The sequence below is a fragment of the Cyphellophora attinorum genome (genome assembly GCF_001299255.1).
Source record: "Cyphellophora attinorum strain CBS 131958 chromosome Unknown Contig20, whole genome shotgun sequence".
NCBI classification, from domain to species: domain Eukaryota; kingdom Fungi; phylum Ascomycota; class Eurotiomycetes; order Chaetothyriales; family Cyphellophoraceae; genus Cyphellophora; species Cyphellophora attinorum.
This window is the reverse complement of record NW_017253248.1, coordinates 204,437-219,667: the sequence shown is the minus strand read 5'-3', so window position 1 is coordinate 219,667 and position 15,231 is coordinate 204,437. Positions and strand designations below refer to the sequence as shown.

The 15,231-nt window shown below is 54.2% G+C and overlaps 8 protein-coding genes across 8 annotated transcripts; 2 read left to right on the top strand and 6 right to left on the bottom strand.

The window, feature by feature from the left end:
- Window positions 1-190: 190 nt before the first annotated feature.
- AB675_1079 (uncharacterized protein) lies at window positions 191-1,230 on the bottom strand (the record flags this gene model as incomplete). The annotated part of the gene is made up of 2 exons (XM_018139594.1): window positions 191-790; window positions 823-1,230. 2 exons carry the CDS (start codon window positions 1,228-1,230, stop codon window positions 191-193), a joined length of 1,008 nt encoding a protein of 335 aa, XP_017998147.1.
- Window positions 1,231-1,450: 220 nt separating this feature from the next.
- Window positions 1,451-2,818, bottom strand: AB675_1078 (SET domain-containing protein 5; the record flags this gene model as incomplete). The annotated part of the gene is made up of 1 exon (XM_018139583.1): window positions 1,451-2,818. The coding sequence occupies one exon, from the start codon at window positions 2,816-2,818 to the stop codon at window positions 1,451-1,453; it is 1,368 nt and encodes a 455-aa protein (XP_017998066.1).
- Window positions 2,819-3,344: 526 nt separating this feature from the next.
- Window positions 3,345-4,854, bottom strand: AB675_1077 (Nuclear protein SNF4; the record flags this gene model as incomplete). Its single annotated transcript, XM_018139572.1, has 4 exons — window positions 3,345-3,676; window positions 3,748-4,104; window positions 4,177-4,326; window positions 4,401-4,854. The coding sequence occupies 4 exons, from the start codon at window positions 4,852-4,854 to the stop codon at window positions 3,345-3,347; spliced, it is 1,293 nt and encodes a 430-aa protein (XP_017998172.1).
- A 556-nt stretch (window positions 4,855-5,410) lies between these two features.
- AB675_1076 (CRAL-TRIO domain-containing protein C23B6.04c) lies at window positions 5,411-6,640 on the bottom strand (the record flags this gene model as incomplete). Its single annotated transcript, XM_018139561.1, has 1 exon — window positions 5,411-6,640. The coding sequence occupies one exon, from the start codon at window positions 6,638-6,640 to the stop codon at window positions 5,411-5,413; it is 1,230 nt and encodes a 409-aa protein (XP_017998205.1).
- A 1,859-nt stretch (window positions 6,641-8,499) lies between these two features.
- On the bottom strand, window positions 8,500-10,767 carry AB675_1075 (uncharacterized protein; the record flags this gene model as incomplete). The annotated part of the gene is made up of 3 exons (XM_018139550.1): window positions 8,500-8,689; window positions 8,742-9,501; window positions 9,525-10,767. The coding sequence occupies 3 exons, from the start codon at window positions 10,765-10,767 to the stop codon at window positions 8,500-8,502; spliced, it is 2,193 nt and encodes a 730-aa protein (XP_017998010.1).
- Window positions 10,768-11,087: 320 nt separating this feature from the next.
- Window positions 11,088-11,633, bottom strand: AB675_1074 (uncharacterized protein; the record flags this gene model as incomplete). The annotated part of the gene is made up of 1 exon (XM_018139540.1): window positions 11,088-11,633. The coding sequence occupies one exon, from the start codon at window positions 11,631-11,633 to the stop codon at window positions 11,088-11,090; it is 546 nt and encodes a 181-aa protein (XP_017998041.1).
- Window positions 11,634-11,894: 261 nt separating this feature from the next.
- AB675_1073 (3-hydroxypropionyl-coenzyme A dehydratase) lies at window positions 11,895-12,707 on the top strand (the record flags this gene model as incomplete). Its single annotated transcript, XM_018139530.1, has 1 exon — window positions 11,895-12,707. The coding sequence occupies one exon, from the start codon at window positions 11,895-11,897 to the stop codon at window positions 12,705-12,707; it is 813 nt and encodes a 270-aa protein (XP_017998089.1).
- Window positions 12,708-13,238: 531 nt separating this feature from the next.
- Window positions 13,239-14,692, top strand: AB675_1072 (uncharacterized protein; the record flags this gene model as incomplete). Its single annotated transcript, XM_018139519.1, has 4 exons — window positions 13,239-13,299; window positions 13,355-13,462; window positions 13,520-14,588; window positions 14,650-14,692. 4 exons carry the CDS (start codon window positions 13,239-13,241, stop codon window positions 14,690-14,692), a joined length of 1,281 nt encoding a protein of 426 aa, XP_017998008.1.
- Window positions 14,693-15,231: the final 539 nt, after the last annotated feature.

Genomic DNA, 15,231 nt, shown 5'->3' with positions numbered 1-15,231 from the left:
TGACTTGACCCATTGCACTTTCCTCGGCAGTGAGACCAGTCGTGCTGGCTTGACAACCTGTTTGACTTTCATGTTCCCTAGCAGCAACTCAACACCAGGAAACGATCACAGCTTCGTCCGCGATACCCGACTAAAGTCGACTTGAGAAAGAATTACCGCCTGCAATTGCCTAGCACAATATTCCACGCACTCAACTCTCTCCAATTATCGCACCAGACCTTCCTCCTCCGTCCATAGTTACCAACAGGCCCGGGATGAAAAGAACAGTCAGCCATCCAAGGATTGATTCGCGCCAGGTCAGCTTTGGCGCTTTTCGTGTCTCCTGCTTCTCTTCATCCTTCTCAGCAGCCCTTTTGTGCCGCATGCGTGCATGTTCCAATGCCGAAAACGCTACGACCTCGACGAAGAAGACAAGCCCCTTTCCCAGCCTCTCAAGTCTCAACCACCACAACAACCATCCAAGGAATGCGAAGCACCACATGATCGCAAGGTCGCCAGAAATATCGTCGCCACGGTGTTCCACGTGGACCTCCTGCTTCTTCTCTTCCTGCTTCTTCTCTTCCTGCTTCTGCTCTTCCTGCTTCTGCTCTTCCTGCTTCTTCTCTTCCTGCTTCTTCTCTTCTTGCTTCTTCTCTTCCTGCTTCTTCTCTTCCTGCTCCTTCTCTTCCTTCTCCTTCTCTTCCTTCTCCTTCTCTTCCTTCTCCTTCTCTTCCTTCTCCTTCTCTTCCTTCTCCTTCTCTTCCTTCTCCTTCTCTTCCTTCTCCTTCTCTTCCTTCTCCTCCACCATCGCCTTCTTCCCCACAGCACCATCCATTCCTTGACCCAACGCTTCTCCTCCTTCATCGCCAGACGGTACTGCTTTTCCTGTACTCGACGCTCCGCCTCCATCACAGCCAGCTCAAACTCCAACAACTCCAGCTGACGCACCTTCTCCAGCGCTATCCACCTCTCCCTGGCTTCCAGACGGCGCCTCTCATGCTGCATTTGTGTCTCCACATCAAAGTGCACGTCGGGCGGTCCATAGCGTAGCGTGGTTTTCTTTCTATAGCGGATACGTAGGATTCTGCGTGACGGACATTTTGCTGTCTTCCATGATGTCGGATATATGAGCTGGTCCCGGCCAAACAAGACGAGGTGGCGTGTCATGGTGATGGGTGATCTTGAGCTGAGTGGGCGGTGTTTGTCTTCGGCAACTTTTGCAGCAGGGTCGACGCGGCTGATGCGGGCCATGTTGACGATGATGAAAATGTTGATGGTGATAGTGATAGCTCCGGAGCTCACGCATGTATTGATGGTTGACACGGAATGTGAAAACGTTAGATGATACGTGGTCGCCTGTTGGTTTGCCAAGGACGAGCTGACTTTCCACCCGCGTTGTCGGTGTCAGACATGTCCGGTAGAAGATGTTGAACAGCTGGAACTCTGGTCGAACAGAGTTGTGTCTCCCAGATCAGTCCTCTCGCCGCCGGTTCCAGCTCCAATGAGCCCAAGCTCCTTCCTCAAGGAACTCTTCCCATACGGTGACTGCTCGACTGCCCAATTCAGCGGGACCATGTCGCAGCTTCGCCGCCTCGAGCGCTTTGCGCGCATACATGGTCGCCTTCCCGCTGTCGCCAAGAGAGTTGTATGTCAGCGCGGCGTGGCCGTATGCGGTGTTGATGAAACCTTCTAGCTTCAGTGTCTGGTAGAGCTCGATGAGACGCTTCGCCTTCTGGGTATAGGCCCAGCTGTCAGTGTCCGATGTGTCTGACTCCCAGTCGCCAAGCTCCGCTTCGAGAAGCTTTGCCTCAGCAAGAAGGGCGTCATCCTCCTCAGCATTTGCGCATCGATGGCAGGAGCAAGTGAAGCCGAACGCTTGCAGTAATTCTGATTTGCGAAACCAGGCCGGGCTAATGGGGTCGACGTACGAGACGGTGACTTCTTCCCCTTCAGCGATCTCGCGAGTGGCGTGTAGAGTATGTGTCAGACCTATATTGTCGAGATAGTACATGGCGTTGGGTGCACAGTCGTGGTTGAAACGTGATGCTTCGGGAAAGACAGCGAGGTGTTGGACAGATGAGACGTCGATGGCGAAGGCGTTCGTTTTGATGATGTCTTGTGCGTGAACAGCAGGATTATTGTATGACTTCGCTAGGTTGTTGAACGCATCACGAGTAGCCGGTGGTAGTTTTGCTACGGCGGTCCGAAGATGGAACTCACGCTCGAATGCTCGAGGGCTTTCGATGTTGTGGACGAGTAGTACTGGTGATGAATGCAGAAGTCGAGTGCCGGCCGGGATTAGAGACGTCGCGACCACTCCCATGCCCTTGTTGGAAAGGGCTGTGACCTCGAGTGATGGATGCATGGTGATCTCGCTCAATGTTCCACTGGCGTTCCTTCTCCCGTCCCTTTCCCTTGCAATCGCAGAGATGCGCTTCTCGAATTCGCGGGCTATGGACGGCGTTGTGAAAGCAGAGATGCCGCGACCTTTCTCGAAGGCGGGATGAATGTACACACATAGCTTATCATCGATATGGTCTAGATGTCCAGTACACGAGGGGTCGTCGTTCGAGTAGTCAGCGGGCTTTTCGTAAGGGAGACCGAACTTCGTCCCTGTATCGTGCCCATGCCGGTCAGACTGATTTTCGGAGTGGTCTTGAACACCTCCAATGCTACTCCCGTCATCGTCTCGAAGATTCGTAGCACAAATTGGCCATGTCGGCCTGCTGTTGCTGATGACTGTACATATTCCAGGAACTGATCTCAGCTGCTGCACTTTGCTGGCTGACACACTGCATGAGCTGACCGCAACAGCGATAACGAAGCGCAATACTTTCATGCTGCTAAAGTCGTGTCACTGCCACGAGCTGTGCAGCCAGCAAGAGCATCAGGAAACTCTTCGAAGATGTCTCGCGACATCTCTTCCTGAAACGATGACGGTTTCAGCCTCGGCAAGGGCGATACAGCTTGTGCCTGAGCACAAGGACTTCGCCTTACGATGTCAGCCATCTCACACTCTGTTCAACAGTCGCGTGCAGTGGGTAGCTCCAGATTCGAATGTTGCAATGCATAAATAAGTGGCGCCATCCACTTAGACAGAAACATCGACAAGGCAACTAGGATCGCGCCAAGACTTTTGGAGGGCAAGCAGGAGGCAGAATACTATTGGTGTTGTTACTCTTTCCAGGTCTACATATTTCGCGCCTGTCATACAGACAGTCATGATTCTCGTTCCTCCATCGAGTCGACATACAGCACTCCAGAGTCCTACTCGATGTGCTCAGTGGGCGGCAATGCTGATTGCCTCCCCTGTTCTCCACGACGCGCATAGAAAGTCTAGTTTCACTCCAAACCACCTTCAGACCTCAGGCGGAAGTAGTCGAAACCTCCTGCCCATTGCTCAGGTTGCCATCACCTTCGTCCCCGCCCACCAAGATATACTGTAGGATATCACTGAGACTCAGCACACCGACCAAATACCCCTGCTCATCCACAATACTTAAGCGATGTACCCTCGACTTGCGTATCGTGTCCAGGATAGTATCCAGTCCGTCCTCGTCGCTGCACGTGTAGATGCCTGGATGGGAAGCTGCTCGCGCGGAAAGGGCTTTGCCGACCGTCCAGGTGAGGTTGCCGTAATCGCCTGATTTCAGCACGTCGATAACGTCTACTGCTTCGAAAACGTTGATGAGCACGCCTGAAACCAAAAAGTGTTAGTGTCTAAGCTCATAGGGAGATCGCAAGAAGGCATGAGGCTGCGTGACGTACCATCATAAGTCACGACCGGCACACTCGAAATATTTCGTGTGACCATTTCATCAATGACATCCAATACCGTGCTATCCAGACTGCATCGCACAATGTTGTCGTACGTGCCAATCTTCAGCGTCCGAAGCGGCTTGCGTAGTAGATGATAGTCGCGGACGTTCATGGCGATGAACTTCAGAATGCGGTACTGTGTGATCACGGAGGTGACCATGGTGCGCTGGGTGTCGGAGTCGTAGCTGACCAGGGGTATACGACGGGCACGAGAGACGAGTTGTTTGCGCAGTGCGTCGTAGAGGATGGCCTCGGGGGTCACGCTGATTGTTTCGGGTGGGCGGGTGCCGAGGACGCGCTCGACCTCTGTGGAATGGGTTAGTGATGGGCTTGTCTGGGGAAGACGCACAGTGTCATCAGGTCATTGAATCGACATACCTCTAAGGTCGCTCAGCAGCAGATTGTCCACATCCTTCAACTTATCTACGTTCAGATTGTAGTACTGAACCACATTGAGGTAGTCGTTGACGGTCAGCAGCCCGGCATAAGTCGAAGTTGAAGAGTCCCACAGTGGTGCAGAAACAATGCCTGGTCTCCAAATCAGCACAATTCCATTGCCAATGCCTTGTTCCATTGTCTCCACCAGGAACAGTCACACTTACCGCACTGCACCAAAATTTGCAGGCTCTCCTTGACCGTCAGACTGACGTCCAGCTCAATCAGCCGGAAACTTAGCGGCAGCACATCATATGCCGTCCTCGCACGCAGAAAATCCCGTATCTTCTTCAAGCCTAGCTCCTCATCGCGATCGATCTGCCGCTTGATCTTGGGTGGTGCCTCGTCTCGCTTGTCCGCGGCCTTGGCCGGCGTGACGGGCCGACTCGATGCTCTGGGTCTACCGCTGGGTATTGGTTGTAGAAAAGTAGCGGGACTAACGAAGCTGGCTTCGTGGCCTGGGGCTATGTTGGTGGTTGTGCTTGCGGTTTTCGACGTTGAGTGTGGGACTGGTGGTGAGCCGTTAAGAGCAGCTGTGGTGGCATCGTTGGACCGGGACATGCTGCCGGGCTGAGAGTTGGGTTGTGAAGGCGGACTGGTCTGCGGTTGCCGATCCTCCATATTGTCCTCCTTCGATCGCAACTCCAGAATTTTGTGTCTAGTACTCTTCTATCGCATACCGGCGGAAGTGTCGGCGTCGTCCTATCGCGGCGTTGCCGCCCCTCTGCAGGCTATGATCCGCGTTGGATTGCCGCAGGCGAGTGGGTGGCAGTGGCCGGGAATAATAATCTTCCGTCTCGTGAAGCGATGGTCGCTGGGGATGAATTGGATTGCAGAAATAGATTGGGAATACAGATATCGGCGATGACGAACTCGGGGTCCCTCGCGCTTAGATCGGGCCTTGCAGTAGTGATATGCGGAGATGATGGCGAAGAGGCAAAGAGTTGAGGTTCAAGGCGTGGGGAAAGCGAAAGTGAAGCGTGGGCGCGGGGTGGCCCGCACGGCGGAAATGCTTGACATGTGAAAATCTTCCGGCCATATAAATCGTTTCCTCCATTTGGAGCAATACGGGAACGTCGTGCAACCTTTCAGAACGCCAACGCCAATGAGGGCTATCTATACTCTATACCTCCGCCTGCCTGACTCCTGGAGGGCACACATGTCAGGACGATAATGTCTATGCCGCTGTCGCTGCACTCTTCTTCTCAATATCCGCCAAAGATTCTTCCTGCCCACCCTTCAAGTAGTTCTCATACTCGCCCACCCGCTTCCCCGCCTTCTCCCACCTCGCCTTCCGCTCCGCCCTCTTCTGCTCCGCCAGCTTGTTCAGCGCCGGCCAGTACTGCGCGTGATCATACTCAAACTCCACCAAACCACCACACTCCTTCAGCAGCTGCTCAGGCGGCACATGCACCTTCGAGTCCTCGTTGAACTTGATCTTCTCCTTAGTCAACGGATCGATAAACGGCGTGATCAGCTTGAAGAATCCCCAGATCATCCACGGCACATTCGTGATCAATGCCCTTCCCAGCCTCTCAGGATAATGGTTCTGCAAGATCCACAAGGTCTGCCGCCCCTGAGCCAGCGTCGCGCCTTGCCCAGCCTTGGTCTCGGCAAAGTTGATCTGTAATGTCAACGTCTCCTGTCCGGCGGGCATGAGGTCGATGCTGCGCTCCAGCATGAACACCAAGTGCTCGATCTGACGTGGTCCACGCTCTGTGTTCTGCTTGCTCGGCCGCATGATCTGACACGGTCTGCCTTCATTGTCCCAACCAACGATCAGCTGCTTGCCGGTCTCGTTCTCGATGCTCATGTACTCGGGTGTGAGCTTCGTGTCGACGCCGAATTCGCGGCGCCAGGAAAGCGTGTTGCGTAATCGTGTCTCGGCGGCGGAGAGGTTCCATTTGTCTGCGCGGAGGTAGCGGAGCAGACAGTCTCGTGTCATGTACATGCGTTCATGTTCTTCTATGGGAGATTTTGATGCGCCGGCTTCCAGTGAATTAGGTACCTCTGTCCATGCCTCGACCGTAGCCAAGAACTTGTTGTACTTCTCTTGCTGATCAGTGGTCAACTCGGGTCGCACTTTGGGCTTGCTGGACTCGAGAGGTGCTCGCAGCGGTGTCTTGACGGGACCATCCTTTGACGACAGTGGCAAGGTCGTGTCGAAAGCCGGTTCCGTCTTCTCTGCAGTGCCATTTGTTACCGCCGCACCATTAGTTACTGTACCGGCCACAGCACCATCCGCGTTCCCAGAGACCTCGGTCTTCTCTACCACAGGGTCAGGCACAAAACTTGTATTCTGCAGCTTTGAATTACTCATGGCCTGCTCGAGCTCATGCATCGTCTTCTCCGGGTCGCCAGTCGCGGATGCGCTCACCGATGGTGCAAGCGGTTGTTCGGTAGCCATATTTGCAGCATGTGTGCAGAGCGTACTGCGACTCGCGATCAGGAGCCCTTCCTATATATGATGAGACGCTAGGCAGGGGTCTATTCTATCTTAGCTCTTTGGCATCATGTTGCGAGAGCAAGTTCGTTCACCCATCAGGAGAGTTGTTGAGGTGAGACGGGGGGCGGGAACTTTTTTGGCCGGCTCGCGTGGTCTTTCTCCAAATTTCGAGATGACTTCACCGCCGTTATCAGCCGATAGTAATGACTACGCCTTTCCATCATCACCATACATCGAGGCACCTAAGCAACGAGCTCCTGGCAACACGCTGGACGCATATGAACCGCAGGATTCCATCATTCGAATTGTCATCATTTGGTTGCATGACCTTAGAGCTCGAATTGACTCACGTAGATGGATGTGACGCGTATCGCGCGTCTTCTTCCGACAATCGGCGCAACTCATATCCCTCGCGATGTCGCGACACTGCCTATCCACCAGGATACAATCCAGCCTGCTCTGCATAAAGTATGAGCATATCACTGATGACTAGTCGTGTCCAGGCTACGACGGCAAAATATCAAATCGAGGTAAGCGATGTGTATTCACACATCTATATACACGGCGAGGTGCGGCTGAGGCTGAGCTGTCTCCCTGAACATGTCACCTCAGGTCCAACGACTTCACCACGAATCTCCTCTCCATCTTCTGTCTCTTAAACAATCTCCACGGCCAGTCTGACCAATTCTCTTCACTATTTCACCCACCAACAATTTCCAACCTCCTCTCAAACCCCCTTCCAACTTTGCCACAGCACCCCTCATAACCGTATACGCAACATCAACCCCCCAAACACATCCTCAGACCAGCACGCCAAAGCGAGCTCACATGCCTCTTCACCAACTCTACTTCCTCTCTCGCCGCCGCATCCTCGGACTATGCCTGCGATCCGCCTTCCGCGCCGTCTTCGCTACTACTAGGGAGTGACAAGCCACCGCTCTCAGGCCGCCATTCGCCCGCGTCCTTGCCATGGACGTCTACGTTGCATCCCAAGGAGAAGGGGCGACGCACCGATGCTCATTCCTGCGACGATGATGTTTTCCACAGACCGGCATTGAGCCTGATTGGGCGGTGACTTTGCGGTCGAGCGTGGATGGTGCGGCTCGACGGAGGCGTAGTGTTTTCCGGACTACGGCGTCGAGCTAGGGTCGCGCGAAGAGTTGATCCGTTGAGGGTGAGAGGCTGTTGGCAGCCAAGAGGCCGCGAGGTGATGAGCTACCACTCAAATGGTTTTGGCAGGATGCATTGGTGGGCTTGGAGAGGCTGGAATCTCTGTCGACAGATCTGCGATCCGGTGCTGTATCATCCGGCTTCCTGACGATCCGCCGCGTCACGCGGTCTCGTGAGCGAGTTGTTTGTCGGCCGGTCTCGGGTCAGTCAATCTTGTCATCCGGTGTCTTGCTCCCCCTTTCCTGTCAACCGGTCGGAGAAAGCCCCATCTTGCAGCCATGTATCAGCATACTATTTGATCACACGACGACAGGAACCGTCGCCGGCTTGGAAACGAGATGCACTACCTCTGGAAACACAAACACCTAGACATGAGCTGACGGTCACTCCGTAGGTCTGCGGGGTTATTCTAGGAAATGCAAGCAAACATGCTAAGTCAAGAATAAAATTGCTTGAATGGGCGCCTCACTGTATATGCTGCTCTAGTAAAGCTTACTCGTCCTGACGATGTGATGCCTCCCACGGGCAAGACGCCAACGCATGCTCCTACGTGCTAAGCATATATATTGTGTGTATCGCACATGCGCCATCATCACACCCCCTCTCCCAACCGCACCACTAACTTCCGTTCGCCCCACCACAATATCAACTTATTTCCCAATATTCTTCTCCGGATTCTTCTCAAACGCAACCACATACTTCCGCCATTCCTTGGCCGCCTTGTGAATCACCAGCCGCAAATCATCTTTTACCTCCTGGAGTTCCCACGCTTCGTCTTCCCAGTTTTGTTTCTCTGAGCCGGTTTGGTGGGGCGCCCAGCCTATAGCTTCGAGGCAGTCGCTGTTGTGTGTGGTCAGTACAGTGTTATAAGGGGGATGAGTTCTAAACATACCTCTCCGAAGGCGGCGTCCTGTATTCTGGGAAGAGTTTCGGCTCGACCTTGTGGCATTCAGCCTGGAGGTAGCGCGAGAGAACGTCGATGCGGGTCGCGGGGCGGAACTCGAGTTTCAACTTGTCTTCTTTTTGTAGCTCTGCTTCGGGTTTCTCGGGGTCGATCGCTTGGCTTTCTCCCGGAGGAGGAACACCTCCGCTTGCGACAGCTGAGCTCGAGGGTGCAGAAGAGGTAGACGAAGACAACCGCTTGCCAACACTTCTTGCAGTCTTCGCGCCTTTGATGTTGAAGTACGCCCACGCGGCATTGACCTCGAAGATGCCACTAACAGCAATCAAGACAATATCCACCGCGAGCGAGACGGGAAGGAGACCCGTTGCGATGACGCTGTCCCGCATGGCTTTGGACTTGGTGCGCATGACTGTGTTGACAAACTCCTCTCGCATCTGCTCCGGCGTGAGATTCATGGCGGGTGAGTACACGAAAATCATGGTGTCGAGGCTAACGGTCTTATTTGTCACGTGTCCTTGGATTGTGGGGTCTTCGGCGGAGGTGTCGTTGCCCAGGGGGTCTTTGTGGTCGAATGGAGGAGATGGCGAGCGAGATGGGGTTGGAGATGTTTTGCTAGCGCTGGGTTGTTGGATGCGGCTGAGGAAGTCGATGTTGGAATTGGTGGTGTAGCCCATGGCTTTGTTCGCACCGCGGATCATTTTGCCTTTGAAGCCGGGCCAGCTGGTGACCTTGGCTTCGGACGACTTGGCTTTGCGGACTTCAGCCTGCCACTTTCGTTGGACTTTGTGAACTCGATCTTCCTTCTGGCCTCGGGTGGGGTCTGGAGAGGTGGTGGGGGAGGTGTGTAGATCAGAAAGCGCTTGGGGATGGCCTCGGACGGAGCATTCTTGAGCTGTGGTGTTGGGAATGGCACAAGGTAGGCGATCAGCTTGTGCGGATCACGGGTATAGTGAATCGGATCGGAAGGGTTGTCCGTGCCAAAGTCTGTAGCTGTGCGGCGCGGCGGAGGCTGGAATCGATCTGTGGAAGGCGTCCGTGAAAATGCTGGAGGCTCGTTGAGGCCAGAGCCGAGCTGCTGGCCAGGTCGGATTGGTAGAGCGGGCGTCGCGTTATCTTCCTCGTCTTGAAGTCGCCGAGCTAGTTCGAAGTCCTGCTCCTCTGAGCTGAGGACGCGGGAGGACGAAGCGGTGTTTAGGCCGGGCTGAGGGGCTGAAGGTCGTGGTCGCGTAGGTAGTGGTGGCGCCCGATTCTCTTCCTCTTCCTGAAGCTGCAAAGCATATGCATAGTCTTGGTCACTGTCCAAGTGAACTGAAGGATGGACGGTGGACTGAGAGTGGCCTACCGCATCTGTCTGAGGCACAGGCCGAGGTCCTGGTAGCGGCGGAGGCTCATCGGTCCTTGACTCTCGATACTGATCGTAAGTTGGTGGCTCTGAAGGTGCGTTGTGAGCTAAGGAGTCTGATATGGGGACTGCTTCATGCGTAGCTGGCTGGCTGTAATGGTTGGAATCTGCTTGGGGAGGCACCTGGTCATGAAACTCATCTCCGGTCCCAGTAGGCACATAGGTTGCTCCAGTAGCAGTTGTCGGCGGTATAGATGGCGATGCTGTCGGGCTACTCCTCTCGAATCTCGCGGGCGACTTTGGTGGGATAGGTGGGATGACATCCTCCGGATGCTGGTTGGAGGGAGATGCCCAGACGTTCGAATGCTGGTCTGCGGGTAGCCCATCTCCGTACATGTCTTCCTCTACCACGTGCGGTAGAGCACCGCTCATCGGTTCGGTACGCATTGCTTGCGAGGCAGTTGACCGAACTGAATCCGACCGGATTGTAGAAGGCGTCGCTGGTATCAAGTTGACGGCCGGGACATGACTGCGTGGGGGCTCATGAGAAGGCACGTCGTTCTGATCAGCGTAGTAACGTCCTGAGTCTGCTGTCGACGCTTGATTGGACTTGTCCTGAGCAGCACCTTCCTCAGGTAGGAAGAGTTCTTGGTTGGCAATAGATCTATCCATTGTCAAAGCGCTGGAATCTGTGTTTCGATCGTGTGTCCTGGGCACTATTCAATCCTGAGGGTCTTGCACGCTTTTGAAGCACAGTATAAAGAGTGCCTAGGCTTGTCGTCTAATTCCAGACAGGCATCAACAAATAATCAAGGCTTGTACGCGTATGGACACGCAACTGAGGCTCACGTACAAATTGGGATGACGTTGGTGCTCTTGCATGAAATGTGGCTGAGCATCGTGCCTGCGCCACCTCGCTAAGTTACCTAGGTATCTAGATCGACCCCACCACCTTGAGTTTACCGAATTCCAAGATTCCGCTACCTCAATCGTCAGTGACCGTTCATCGCATCTGTCTTGGATCCAATTCCCGTCGGATCATCCCCTCGAGTCCATGTAATGGTCAAGTGCACTTTCCCAATCTTCCACCCCGCCTCACCCCTTACAAGCGTCCAGTGGTAAAAGCCGCCCTCATCGAAGAGATCGTCCAGCTTGTTCTTGTCCTTCAGCCATTGAGCGATACAATTTGTGCGCACAAACGCTGCCTGTCGGTCATCGCTGAAGGTGATATCAAAGTTGCTGCTCAATAAAGTGCAGACCTCGAAGTACTTGACGCCGCCGAATGCCCAGTCACCTTTCCCCTCACGACCGATATGTTGTCCATAAGGATAGATGGCGATACCGTCCTCAGCAAAAAGGTTTTCCCACTCTTTGCGCTTCTTCATATCATACATTGCCTCATCGTGGATGGCGGTGTAGTGATTGAGCAGCCATTGAACTGCTTGGATGTCCTTTACCTGTGCGAGCTCTCGCTGCAACTCGAGCACGATGGCTTGTGTGTCTTGGATCTGCCTGCGAAGATCTTCTACTTGGCTCATGGTGGTCGTGCTTTGTTCAGGGACACAGGATTCTAAAATGATCTTATTGATATGTTTGTGATGCCCCGTGTAGCCACTGGATGACTTCGCGTACATATATTACGGCCTGCGAGTGGGGCGCGAGACTCTGCCAATGGGAGGGTTGGGAACGATGTGCACAACCAATTGGAACGTAGGGGAAGTTAAACTCACATTTCACTTCCCCAGATTTGTTGTTCCTTTCCCCAGAGTCACCGGGTATCAACAAGCAAGCGGTCGACTATGGACAGCGTATCTCAGACTGTTGTAGTGAAGAAGCTCGAAGGCCACCCGATCACAATAATTACAATCAACAGACCTGATGCGCGCAATGCCGTTGATCGCAAGACAGCACAGTGTCTGTATGATGCATTCATTGCCTTCGAGAACGATGCAAACCAGAAGATCTGTGTTTTTGCTGGGGCCGGAGGCACATTCTGTGCAGGAGCTGACTTGAAGGCTTTTGCACGCGAAGCAGAAAATGAGCCATGGAACGAGCTGCCTGCCGTGCAAGGCCGCAATCTTGCACCGATGGGACCTTTAAGGCTGCAAGTCAAGAAGCCTGTCATCGCAGCTGTCTCAGGCTACGCGGTGGCAGGAGGTCTCGAGCTCAGCTTGCTCGCAGACCTTCGGGTCGTGGAACGTGATGCTGTGTTCGGCGTCTTCTGCAGAAGGTGGGGTGTGCCACTGATTGACGGCGGGACAGTTCGTCTGCAAGCTGTCGTGGGATACGGACGAGCCATGGACATGATCTTGACTGGACGACCAGTCAATGCTGACGAAGCACTGGCAATGGGCCTGGCAAACCGGGTTGTGGAGAAGGGCACGGCGACCGAAGCCGCAATCGCGTTGGCTCGCGACCTGTTGAAGTTTCCTTACGCCTGCATGCTCGCTGACAGGGCTAGTGTCGCATACAGCGCGTTCTCAGCCTCATCTTTTGAGGACGCGATGGCCAACGAATTCAATGGCGGGGCACCTGTGCTTAGGGAAGCAAGTAAGGGAGCAGCGCGGTTCTCTGCCGGTGCAGGGCGGCACGGGGACTATGGCAAATTGTAATTTGGGCCTGCGAATTGACGTACGATAGATTGGCAGTCCAGCGTTACGTGAGATTGTAGCTCCGCGCGAATGTTGTGTAGAATTTGGTCACTGTTGAAAGAGAATTGTAGATTCCGAATTATGAATGAGAAGACATAAATGCTCTCGGCGAGTCAGGCATTTTGGCTATCAGTTGGTCTTTGTTCGATCGAGCGAGTCATGAAATTCCCGAACCCCCAGCTCGCCCAGCCACCCATCACCTCATTTCACTGAGAGCTGGGGTAGCGACCAGGGGTTCAACTTGCCGTTCATGCCTTTGCTTCATCACTTTCATCAGCACCAGTTCACCTGATACTCGCTACAGGCGTAGGCTCTTCCGTCGCGTCAAAGTAGCCATTTGAGTTCTCTCTACGCGCAACCACCCGACACGTGCATCTTGTAGCATAATCTGTCCTGATCACTGCCGGCGCGCGTCTGATCGAGTATTCGAATATCACCACTGACCGGCGTCCCACGAGTCTCAATATCCCTGCATCTCCACCAGCCTTCAGGATGAGTCGGTCTTTGCCTCAACGCAAGAATCCTCTGATCGCGCCCGAAAATGCTCCTTCATGTAAGTGCACGAACATGAACTCGATGCGATACAGTACTGACAGACGCGACCATAGACAGTGACCTCGTGTCGCGCCGACGGCTGGGCAAGACGAAACTCGCGGTCAAGCCTCAGCAAGTCGGCACATCCAACGCGACGCAGCCGCAGAATCTCGGTCCGTTTGGTGAGTGACTGTCGTCGCGATTCACTCGAAGCACCCATCTGACCCGACCTCCTGCAGAATATGCGCACCTTCGCGCCCCGCTGCCCTCTGATCTGAAGGGATCGGAGATATTCGCCGTCCAAGGCACGCAGCCGCACCCCGAGACCTACTTTCTTATGCGCCGCAGCTCTGATGGCTTCTGCTCCGCGACCGGCATGTTCAAGATCGCCTTCCCCTGGGCGACGCATGCTGAAGAGAAGCAAGAGCGCGAGTACCTCAAGACAATCGATGTCACTAGTTCTGACGAAGTCGCTGGCAACATCTGGGTCAAGGAGCAAGCAGCGCTAGATCTGGCCGAGGAGTATGGCCTCACAGAATGGCTCAAGGCGCTCCTTGATCCAGCAGAGATTACACAGACCCCGACCTCGGCAAAGAAGCAGCCTATCGCCGCGCCACCAAAATTTGAAGTGAATGCCAGTGCGCTCGACAGCAACCCGAAGCTCGCGCCAAAGGGCCGAGGACGTGGTGGTGGCAGCACCCGTTTGCGCTCCGCTTCTCCGTCTAAAATCGCCAGTCCTGTGAAGCCACAGGCCTCCCCACGGAAGCGTCAGACGAAAGCGCAGAAGGAAGCCGCTATCGCCAATGCCAACGCTGCCAGTGCTTCTTTACAGAACGCTCTCGATGATGCGGTTTCCAATGCAGGTGCTGGCGACGGATCGGTTGTTGATTCCCAGCAAGAGTCGACACCGGCGACATCTCCTGCCCCTACCAGTACATCCGGCGGTGGGAACGTCAAAGTCGACATCGAACAAGAAGTTGAGCACCGTGGCAAGAACATAGAGGTTACGAAAACGAACGTTACGGTCGAGATGCCTGCAGAAGCGCTCAATCCGGCCGCTCCTACAGATACCGAGGGCGCGCTCGATGCAGCTAAAGAGATCGTTGAGAAGGTCGTGCAGCTTGAAGCGTCGAGTTCTCTGAAGGTCAACAACAAGAAGAGGAAGTTTGACGACGTAGACGCAAGCGATTTAGATAAAGAGCTACCGCAGCAGGCCGCAAAGAGGGCACGAGTGCTTGAGGAGGGACTCAAGAGGGAGAAGGTCCGGAACCGAGCATTGGTCGGGGTCGCGGCGACGCTGAGTATCGCGTGAGTATTGGTCCATTGTCTGTGGAGTCAAAGTGTCGTGCTGACGAATCTTGTGCTCTAGTGCGGCGATACCGTATGCTTTCCAGTTCATTTTCACGGCTTGAAGAGGAGCAGCCACGCTCGATCTGTTGACATTGTGGATGATCGTCACTGTGCGAGGACCGTTGAGTCGGACAGTGCGCCAATCCGTGCGCTTTCTTATCCACGGCCTCTGAGTGCCGTGCCCCTTAGCAAGTCGCAAAGACTCAAGTGCAGGGCCGCCGTGGTTGCCGCCGGGAAATATGCCCTTGCATACCCTGCACTGACGGACATGGAAGATCTGGCGTCGGCCGTGGCGCAGAGTTCGCTAAGATGCGATATGGAGTCGATCATTAGTGTTCACAACCTCCAGATTCATATACCCCTTGTTCCAGGATTTTGTCATCTTCTAGCAGAGCGAGAGGAGAGAAGCGAAGACAGGTCCAGAGCTGTCAACACCGCTTGCCAGAGGCAAAGCTAGAACTGTCCGCTCGGCAGACCTTTTGAAAGGAAGAGCTGTACTTTCAGATAATCATGTCACTACAGAAGAGAATGTATTGATCATTTTTCAAATGTTGAACCGGCATTAGATGCCACAATCATGTCTATGTTCTCGACCTGTCGC